The sequence below is a fragment of the Chaetodon trifascialis genome, chromosome 6, assembly GCF_039877785.1.
Source record: "Chaetodon trifascialis isolate fChaTrf1 chromosome 6, fChaTrf1.hap1, whole genome shotgun sequence".
Taxonomy (NCBI): Eukaryota; Metazoa; Chordata; class Actinopteri; order Chaetodontiformes; family Chaetodontidae; genus Chaetodon; species Chaetodon trifascialis.
In genome coordinates, this window is record NC_092061.1 from 14,923,894 (window position 1) to 14,935,000 (window position 11,107).

Sequence of the window (11,107 nt, forward strand, 5' to 3'; positions counted from 1 at the left end):
TTTCACCCACCGCGCCCTGTCACGCAACAGGCTCCGTGCTTCACTCGTATCACGGACAAACAGCCGCGCGGCAGCAGGACACGGACGCAACTCGTTATCCGCCCCTCCTCGCTTCCGGTTTGCTTTGCTCTCTTACGCACTACTGGCGTGATACAACGTTGCCATGGTTACAAATAACAGATATTAGATTTAGAACATCCCAACTTCCTTGACAGTCCCGGTGTCCGCCCACTGTCAACAGAGAGACTCGCCGGAGTCTCGGGACGCGTCCGAGATCACCTGCATCCAGGAAAGCGCACCAGACAGGAGCCGTTCATGTGTTGCGCGCACCAGTCTACTTGAAAAAAAAAAGAAAAGAAAAAGAAATTGCAAGCTACCTACTGGAAGACAAACCTCAGTAGACTTGAAGCTTTTCTTTCTAGATTTTACTGTGCATTTTCCGGTAATTATGCAGGATAGAGGCACATTTATCAGCCCTTTTCTCAGACCGCGGTGTCTGGCGGCAGCGGCGCCGGCGGGGAAAGCGAAATTAACTCACCCGGGAAAAGCGATCCTGGCAGGTAAGTTCATCAAGATTTCTCACGCGGAACAGGCAACACTTCAAGAAAATGGCACTGGTTATGCGAGTTACGCTGAAGTGCCAGTTGGATGAAAGAGTGTTGCACACGCATTTCATGTTGTGTAAGCTTGTTTGTTGTGTGCAGAGGGTGTGTAAATACTGGAAAGACAACCGCAGACCTTTGGAATAGAGCGAAGAGTTCAGGGGATTTGCGTGTTGTTGAAGAGGGAAGAAAGTCAATGAAGTTGCTCTGAAAATAAGCTGTACCCGACAGGAGACTGCAAACAGGATTACCACAGTCCAACCTCATAATTTCCTTTTCTTTGGTTGCTTTTTGTTGTGTTGTTTTTGTTTTGTTGCACAAACAGGGCGTTGCTCTCTTTAATGACACCTTTCACTTCATGATTTGGGGGTTGAAAGCTTCAAGTTAGTGGAGCTGGACAGAGAAAATGTATGACTGCTGAAATATCTGCTTCTAAATATAGATAATGAGCTGGTAAAAAGAGGTGTTTTAACAGAATTACTACATTTTCCACCAACCTCAAACCACGCTGACCCATGTGACCCCTGAAGCTGTCCTTCTGTCCTGTCCAGCAGTCCTGTCAGATCTTACCTGCTGCACTGATGTGATTTTATCTCTCCAATCCAAAGATCACCTCTAGTGCACTTCACATAATGCCATTAGAGCGGATTGGTGCATGCGGCAGTGCAGGGGACACGTCTCCTGGGACAGCGTCTCAGATGTGTGAGGGTGTTGTGGTTTTGCTCAGCTGTTGTGGATCAGTAGATGTTTGAGCTCTTGAGCATCCCACAGACTTTTTCTTGGCAAAATCCATCTGCTGATGAAGATAATGTGTCATTATCAGAAAGCTCATGAACAGCTACTACTTAAATGTTATTCTGTCACTTCTGCTGTTTTGCACTTTGACAGCGCCAGAAAATATCTATCCGTAACTGACAACTGATCAATCTATTGATTTGGAATAATGGGTGAGGTTATATTGATATATGTCTCTGTAGGTAAACAGAAACAAAATATTTTCTCAGTTTAATCAGCAGCAAAACCCCCCACAAATGAATTATTATATATTGATCTGAACCAGTCTTTGCACTGCTGTAACCAGCCAATGTGAGTAAAATGGTTTATCAATACTAAACATTCTAACAAATCAGTCAGCTGACGGTTCAGAACTTCTTCAGTCCTACTTGTTTTAGCCGTTTCTGTGATTCATCAGTTTATCCCCACTGAGGTTCAGAAACCTCCTGCTGCTCTGCATCGCCTAACCACCTCCCCCCCCGACCCCCCCCGACCCCCCCCGACCCCCCCCGACCCCCTCGTGTGATGATGATCAGGGTGCAGCAGCTCCAGTTGATGAAGAGCCTCTCAGAGATGCTCCTGCATTAAGGCTACATGCTGATGTTTGGCAGCACTCTGTTGATTTCAGCCATGTTGTCTGGCGACGGTGAATATTTTATCATTGTGAATGAATTCCTTTTGATTGAGGATTAAAAACAAACCAATGATTAGTCCATTTATTTTGCAGCTTGTTTTTTTTTTTTTTCATTAATCAATTGATCATTTTGGTTAGAAAATACCAGAAATGCCAGCTTTAAGTTCCCAGAGCTCAAAGTGATGTCTCCAACAGTTAAAAAAATACCAAATATTAAGTTTCCTATCATATATATTACAGAGGAAATCAATTTCTCACATTTGAGAAGCTGAAACCAGCAAATATTTGGCATTTTTACCTGAAAAATGACAGAAAATATTATTAGTTTTTACAACATTTATGTGTATTGAAGCTGATGTCAGCTGCTATAAATGATGGTTTATAGATTTATATACATTACATCATCTATTTCAATCCACATTTAGATTTAGGTTATTGATTTTAGTCCATGGTCACATGAGGTGGAGTACAAGCTGTAAACCATAATGACAAAATACATGCAACATAAATAGCTTAAACAGAGGTCAATATTAACATATTTATATATGACTTTTGGCTAACAGTATCTGGCTGTAATAACAACATAAATTTTAGCATCAGCAGGTCGCTGAAACAGTACTTTACCTATTATTCAGTATGCTTGCATTCCTAAATTCAAACAAAATGTGATGCTCGTTTCCTGGATGGTTCACATTAGAGAGTTTACAGCCCCTCTACATTCCTGTCCCAGTCTTTTTATCTACCTGTGTTTAGAGATTTTGGTGTTTTTAAGCCTGAAGTTACCATTAGCCTGCATTGAATGTTTTGTTTTAATCGTGTTTTCATTGAATATCCTCTCTTCCTGTTTAAATTCAACAAACACAATCACAATCTGACGCACTCAAACAGGACTGTAACATTTAAAAACAGCAGTAGTGATTTTGTGGGAGGAGAAGAAAAAACCTCCTCCTGACTTATGCCATCCTGTCAGCTACTGAGAAATGGAAATGCGGCCACGCTGAGACTCTCCCCTTCCCCCATCAGTCCCGTGCAACCTGATTGACTGGATATGGCCCTGTGTGGCTCCCTCTTCCCCTCGCTGTGTCGTTTAGCTCGTCTCAAGCCTGTCTGTCCAGTTTTGCAGCAGCAGCACGATTGCGTTTTCTCTGTTGCAACCCTGTGCAGCCTCTGACTCCTCCTGGCTTCACTGTTAAGAAAGCATTGATTTATCGCTGTCTATCAAAGGGACTGGAAATGAAAGTGTTCTGTTAGCGTGTGTACTTTGATGAAAGTACATGTTCAGAGCATCGCTGGGATGACTCAGTGATGGATAAACTGTCACTTTGAGTCTGATCTGCGGTATCACCCATCAAAAACCACAGCAGATAGTTTACATTGTCAGGATACAAATTCCCCTCTCTCAGCTATGGCAGTTCACAAATCCAGCTGACACCTCTCCTGAAGTGTGACATGCTACTTCAGATTTGTGTTATGGTTAGCAATATGTCTGCGTGGAGAGAGTGAGCCACACATTGCTGCCCTGAAGGCTCGAAGTAGACAAAGCAAGAAGTAGAAGGTCAAAGCTTAATGCATTAGAGATCTCACAGTGGTTGGCAAAGAGGGCCAGAGCTTTAAGAGGTCTGCGAGCTCTTTCTGCTCCTATTGGTCAGATCAAGTCTTCTGTCAACAACCACTGGTGATGGCTGAAGTGGAGAGTTTTATCTGTGTGAGGCCTGAGGCAGAAAGAGTGGTCTTAATGGGTCTCTGGACCTGATCTGCAGGCTGTTGTTGCATTCATTTATGGCCTTTCTGAGCAGAGACTGTGAAGCAGAGGGATTGACAGAGACAAAGTTCCTTTTTTTCATCCTGATTTCATGATAGATTGGATTTTCCACTGAGGCAGGCTCATTTTTATGTCACTTTTCCTGCTCTCTTTTCCTCTCCTCCATCTCTCTCTTCAGCCTCAGGGCAGCCAGTTAGCTTCTCTGAGTGGTTGTCTCCTCTCAGGCTCAGAGGGCTCGTCAAACTGTGCGCTTACTCCCTGTTTCCACGCGTCACAGGTGACGCACGCAGTCGCCTCCCCTCCACCGCTCCGCTGCGCGCAGACCCCGAGTATCAGGAGGCCAGATCATGAATCACAGTGCACTCCTCTGCCCACCTCCTGGCCACCTCCACTGTAACAACGTGTCAGTTAGATGTTGTGCAGCCACGGAAACAGCAATTGGTCACTGGTTTTAATTCATTTCACTACTGTGTAGAAATGAGCATGCAGAGAGAAAATCAGTCAGTGATCATGGCGTTGATTTTCATTTGTCAGTTAAGCAATCATTCAAGTAATTAGCTTGTTGGCTTCAGAAACACTCTGACGTCTTAGACTTGAAAGATGTTTGTCCAACAGCAATCTGTTAAAGGCCTTTAAAGCCTATTTTCTCGGTGTCTCACTATGAAATATGTGGCTGTATAGCTGCTTAATGTTTCACTGGTTCATCAGCTGGCCTGCATAGGTGCACAGTGGGTTTTTAGAGGAAACCATGATGAAGAGTGCGGTGAGACTGAACCAAAACAGTGAAGTTGCAGGACGTAAAACCAAAACAATCAGTTGAAAGAAGCTAAAACACTCAGTGAGGCCAAGTGGATATTTCACATACACGTAATTATGTGATGCATTGTAAATATAGAAATATTGATTGTAGCCAAATCTGTGTTTTTTATTATTTGTTTGGGGGGTTTGAAATTTTGACAACATAGTTTATGAATACAGGTCAATGCTTAATACAACCCTGATTGCAAAAAAAACATGCAATCAGATGCACAGTTAACAGGTTTATTGGTAACAGGTGATAGTATCATGACTGGTTAAGAAAGGGGCATCCCGGAAAGGCTCGGTCGTTCACAAGCAGGGATGGAGTGAGGGTGAACACATGATTATATAAAAGATATTACTGCATGAGCTCAGGAACTGTCAGCAAACACAGTTTGTTTGCAGATGATTGCATAATGTTTTAATGTTTCACACAGCATCCCAACTTTTTGTGAATCTTAATGTCAGAGTTTCCTTGAATGCACCAAACCTGAAATGAAAATTCAAATGCTCATAACTGCATGAACATTTTATAATGTAACAAAGCGACCTGAATATGCACTCTGTTTGGTTACAAGCTCATTTCAAACCTCTGCAAGTTGATTTTGACACTGTAGAAAAATAAACTCAAAGCAATAATCAATCAACAAATAATGTAAGTAATGTGAATTTAAAGCATGTTAACCCAGTGGTGTCATCCTTCATGCGTAAAGAGCCTGACAACCTGTGCCTAGTTGTCCTATTCATGTAAATCAGTGTACAGTCTGCGTGCTGCAGGGTTCTAAGCAGTTCTCACAGTTCCCATTTAAAATTAATTAACATCCCTTCCTGTAATTAAGCATCAGTGTAGCGTTAGGGAGTGTTGCCCAGGACAGAGGAAGCCTGAAAGGCCAGACGTCAGATGAATAATTCTTTTCATGTTTTACGTGAGGCAAACAGAAATATTACAGCCCTATTAATAGGACACCTCATGTTTGAAGTGCATCAGTCCTCTGGCTACGTTCTCCATTTGGACTGGAGATGTGGACATAATAACATCTTCTCCTCACACTCCAGAGAATTTAAAATGAGAGATAATCATCAAAATAAGGAACATCTGGATGAATAATAGATAGATTTTGCAGCAAAACTGCATCTTAATTTGCTGTCCCGTGGACATACACACACAAGCACATACACACATTGTTGACTGTTTTGGATCAATTTTATTGTCTGAACTGAAATTTGTCAAAAATTCAATCAACAAAAAAATAATCTTAATTTTAGGTTTTACTGTGTCTTTAAAAAACGAAGCAGCAGGCTGAAAAATGTTTATTTTGAAGGAAATGGAGCTTCAGATATGTTTAGAACCAGCCGTGTTCAGACACCTCGCTGGATTGTCAGTTCTTAATAAGAAAAAGGAAGTTTCTTAGTGGACCAGATGTGCTGGATGCTCATTAGAGTCACCGAAGCAGCTAGGAAGCAGGCTTACTGTTCCTCCCTGTCAGCTGGCTGTCTGCCTGCTCACCTGGCTTCCTCTGTGCCGCTCTGTACTGCAAAAAAGTGACTGTGACTTTGTTTCTGTGCATCTTGCATTTGTGAGTATGTGTGTGAATGTGCACAATCTGTCTCCAGCTTGTGAGGATTTGGTGCTTTTCTTTGTCTTAAACTGAATATTTGTGAGTTTGGGACTGAAGCCAAGTTGACAGTGTTGGTCTGTTGTTCAGTACTGGTACAGACTGAAATGTCTCAACAACTTCATGGACATTCATGGCGCCCAGAGGATAGTTTTGCTCACTTTGATCCCTTTGTTTTTAAGTGAAATGTTTGCTGGATTGCCATGAAAGTTGGTAAAAATATCCATGGTGCCCAGAGGATGAATCCCAACGACTTTGGTCATCCTCTGATTCTTCATCTAGCACCACCAGCAGGTTCTGTTTCAACATGACAGCACTCACATGCACAAAGCTGCTCCATAAAGCAATAGTTTTCCAAATTTGGTTTGGAAAGACTTGATTAGCTTTGAGATAAATCTGAACGCTCACTGTGAGCTGGGCCTTATCTCCCAGCATCAGTGGCTGACCTCGCTAACACTCAGGTGGCTAAATGGGAACAAATTCATTCTTGTGGAAAGCCTTTCTAGAAGACGGAGGCTGTTATAGCAGCATATTAATGCCCGTGGTTCTGGAATCAGATGTTCAGCATTACATATAGGCGTCATTTTCGTGTGTCTGCATACTTCTGGCTCATGCTGGTCCCAAGCTGTGAAGTCTGAATGCTGTTGCTTATATCAATTTACCTTCTCTGTGCACAGTGCTACCTTTAAACAGTATGCAGTCTGCATCAGATCTTTTAAACTGCTGCATAGATTGTGGAAGTCTCAATTCTCTAAGAGTCTATAGAAGCAGATTTGTATCAGGCGCTACCTGTTCTTTACCGCCTCTGGCTTCTGAGTATCACTCCAATGCCATTTCCATTTGTTTTCGTGTAATAGTAAGTGTCAAAGATCTGTGTGGATGCATTGATTTTATGACATTGTGGAGAAGAGCAGTCCAGGGGTGAGGAGAGAGGAAGGAAGGCACCGCTGAGAGAGAAAAATTAACAACAGGAGAGGAGAGCGAGCCTGTGAAGATAAAGATTAATGGCCATTTTGCTCATGTAACCCGCCTTTGACAGCAGCAGTACACTGGAGTCATTTAAGGCGTCATCTTTAAATGTGTGCGTGTAAAATATGTGTGTGTGTTTTGGATGTCGGCTGCGAAATGGAGTAGAAGACAAACAAACTGCTTCTCCTCCACAGACGCTGTGTGTTTGATGGTGACTGATCATGTGTGCTGTGCGTGTGTTGCTTGGTTTTCACATGCTGTCTTGGCTGAAAACGGATGAATGAAGTTTATTGTTTCTTCCTGCCCAAGACACACTGACCCACTGATCCCAGATCAGGACGGCTGGAATGGAGCGTTGCAACACTCATGTGATTTCTGTTTCAGCTGGCGAGCGATTACTTAACACTAATACAGGATTAGAAGAATTACAACTTACGTTACGTACGCATAACCACACACACGCTGGTGGTTAAAATCTGTATGTGAGTGTGTGTGTGTGTGTCCGTGATCACATGGAGGTCATGACTCAGCTCAGTAGTGCTCCCAGTTTTTATGAATTGCGCTGATTAGGTGAATCCAGGTATATCATTGATGGATAATAAGCGCTTGATTATTATTGTGTCACATCATCGCAGCATAAATACTCAAAACCACAAGGTACAAATTCAAAAACATGTACATCACATTGAGTAAGATAAATGGCTGCATAATGTTGAGGTAGGCCAAAATAAAATACAGTAATTTCCAGAAGAAACACATTTTCAGGTATTTAAAATTTTGGGGTAGATTTTAACTTATCCTTAATTTTATATGTCAAAGATGAAAATCTATCTGCAATCCATTCAAGAGAGACTGCGAATGAATGTGTTGGGTAAGTGCACAGCTTTAAGTAAAAGCTATTTTCCTGTATTGATTTCCCTTATTAAATCAGCCGCACTCGCAGAGGAGGAGATGGAGTTAAAGAGAAGCAGATGACTCAGATGCTTTTTAGGGTATTTAGTTTAAGTTGCAATGTCATCTGCTTGTAGTCCTTAAATGTGTGTCCTGGGTTAAATGCAGGTTTTTATCTTTAATGGAGGTGCTGCCTCCAGGTGCCACAGTGATAAAGGTTTTGGGAGCAGCAACATGTGAGTAGAGACAAATGACACGTATGCATGTTTAACGGTGAAACACTAGTTCACTGAGATGTGAAAATGTGTCAAAATCCAAAAAACACACCAGTACTAACAGATAGTCACATATTCAACCTTTGTTTCTCAGTAAAGCATAAAGTGAAATTCTGCCTCAGTACAGTTTCCTTTATTTCAAGAATTTTCTAGACTTGAGTCACTATCTTAAAACAAGAAACAGGGGTTTTAAGATGGACATTTTTTACATTCCAGGTTGGAAAGTACCATCATCTGATCACAGCTGGTAATTTCTTGTTGAAACCACTTGTCTCTGATCCAGATTTGGACTGCCTTTTCAGTTTTTCACTTCCCAATCTTTGATTTGTTGTGGTCTTGTGGTAAAATGCTTCTGGATTTCCTGACTTGGCACAAATACACATCATGTACAGTAAACTGTTCCTCATGATTAACCACAGAAATTATTGTAATTTCTTTGTTAGTCGGGGGGGCATGTGTGCATGTGTAACTGCATCATGTGTGCCTCCCTTGCACAGTGTGCTTGTGTGCGTCTGTGTCATTGAGTTAATGGAGGGTCTTGGCCTGGGTAATGGAGCCCCTCCCTGCAGGCTGAGCGGATAATTTAATTAATGTCAGCCCTCTCTCCATCCTCCCTCCTTTCCTCGTGACTCATCTGCGTTGTGCATTAGCCTCGCTTTTGGACACTTGTCCCCATCTACTCCTACTACTCATCGACTGTGGCGGGTTTCAGGCTGAACCCTCGAGCGGTCACTCACACATTCATTTATTCACTTCATTACTTTCTTTCTCTCTTAATGTACGTATATTTTCTTCTCTGCAATCACACACTAAACATATGGCGCAGAATATTTGAGCGGCAGCACGCTCGTCTCACACTGCCTCCCCTTGTGTTGACTTTCTGCTCCTCAAACAGCACAGTCTGTGTAGTTTAGCTGTAGCAGAGCAGCTGATTTATCTTCGCCCGGCTCGTTACTCTTCCTCCCTCGCCAGCAGTGCTTTTAATGTTTATGGAGGGAAAGCCATTTGTGGAGTCACTGTAACGATCCATGACGTAATGAGACCTCCTTGCAATTCATACCATCGAAAGGACACTGAATCAGGCTTGGTTAGGCTGCAGCTAGTCAGATATGATATGCTCAGTTTAAACAAAACTTTTAATTTTCCTTCCTCTGCGCTCACTTTTTTGATTGTTTCAAGGTAAATTTCTGTCTGTTCTTTAGATGCTTTATATTAATAAACGTCTGCTCTGGTTTTCTGTGCTTTTTAGGTGGAATTGCAGGTGGCATAGAGATCTGCATCACCTTCCCCACGGAGTATGTCAAGACCCAGTTACAGCTGGATGAGAAGGCCAACCCACCCAAATACAGAGGGATAGGTATGAGATTTTAACATTCAGCAGCGGACCTTCAGCTTCAGACCAACCAGTTCAGAGTGAATACACTTATTCAGAAACTAATACCAGGCACTGACTTAGTTATAGCTAGTTAGCTTAGCACAAACACTGGCAACAGAGGGAAACAAGTAGCTGGCTTTGTTTAAAGATGACTCTAAAGCTCACTAATTAACACATCATATCTTGTTTGTTTAATCTGTGCAAAAAACAAAATTGTACAAACAGCTTGTTATGGTGTTGTACCAAATCATTTCTTTACCAACCTAACAACCCACCAACTAGCCAGCCAGCCAGCCAGCCAGCCAGCCAACCTGCCATTCATGTATTCTTCATCCCATCTTGCTGCCTCTCTCAGGAGCTCATTATCTAATTACCCATCATCCCCAGGAACATTAGGGATGCTGGCAAGCTGTCACTTTGCTTGTTTATATGACTTAGCACAGACCACTGCACACATGCACACTCACAATCCATACATACCAGTGTACACACACATGCCGAGGACGTGTCGATGTTGGCTGGAGCTCTGAGGATCGGAGACCGTGCTAATGAGCGCTCCAGACAGCTGTTGCTTTCTCAGCTCAGTTGTGCATTTGGCGAGGTAGCAGAACATGCATTACTGGACTGATGCCTCCAAGAGCAAGAAACAAGTTCAGAGGAAAATGTTTAAAAGTTTGGCAGAAATGAGCCTGCGGTTCAATTTGTTCCACTTCCCTTTGTGAAGCTGATGAACCAAAAGTGAAGGACGGATGTTTTTGGTGTGTTGTTTGTCAGGGCCACTCAGTACGAAATGACACAGGACAAAGAAATAAATATATAAAAAAACACACTTGCACTACATTGATTATGCTATTGGAAAGACTGACCAGTTGCTACTCTGGTGAGCGGGATGCTCTCAAAACAATTTGTGCATTCAAATCTAAAAAAACATATTTTTACTTTTCTATTGTGTGCAGTAAAACATAACCTCTGTCTGCCTCCAGGTGACTGCGTGAAACAGACGGTTCAGGGTCACGGTGTTAAAGGGCTGTACAGAGGACTGAGCTCACTGCTGTATGGATCCATACCTAAATCTGCTGCCAGGTGAGGAAAATCATAGCATAATATAATGATAAATAGATGTACAAGACTAATTTTTTATATCTTATCTTTATATTATAATAAATCTAAAAAGGAGAGTGTGCACTATATTTTTTACATGTCCAGTAAAGGCTGGAATAAAACACACTGTTCGAGCTAAGCCGTCGTGATCTTCTACCTGGAACCACTAACTCACACACTCCAATTATTCAAGTCCATTACCCACAATGCAAGGCATAAATGCCACACTCGCCTTCACTATAATTATGTTATTCTTTCACAGCAATGACATTTATCACCCGACAAGACTGTAGCCTGCGTGCGCGCATGC

At 42.3% G+C, this 11,107-nt stretch overlaps 1 protein-coding gene across 1 annotated transcript in view; it reads left to right on the top strand.

Moving 5' to 3' along the window:
• Positions 1–255: 255 nt before the first annotated feature.
• LOC139332639 (tricarboxylate transport protein B, mitochondrial) overlaps positions 256–11,107 on the top strand; it is an 18,046-nt gene continuing 7,194 nt past the window's right edge. Inside the window, exons 1-3 of the mRNA XM_070964690.1 lie at positions 256–560; positions 9,571–9,678; positions 10,680–10,779. Coding sequence (XP_070820791.1) covers positions 449–560; positions 9,571–9,678; positions 10,680–10,779 — 320 coding nt within the window. The 5' untranslated portion in view covers positions 256–448. The remainder of the gene's footprint in view (positions 561–9,570; positions 9,679–10,679; positions 10,780–11,107) is intronic.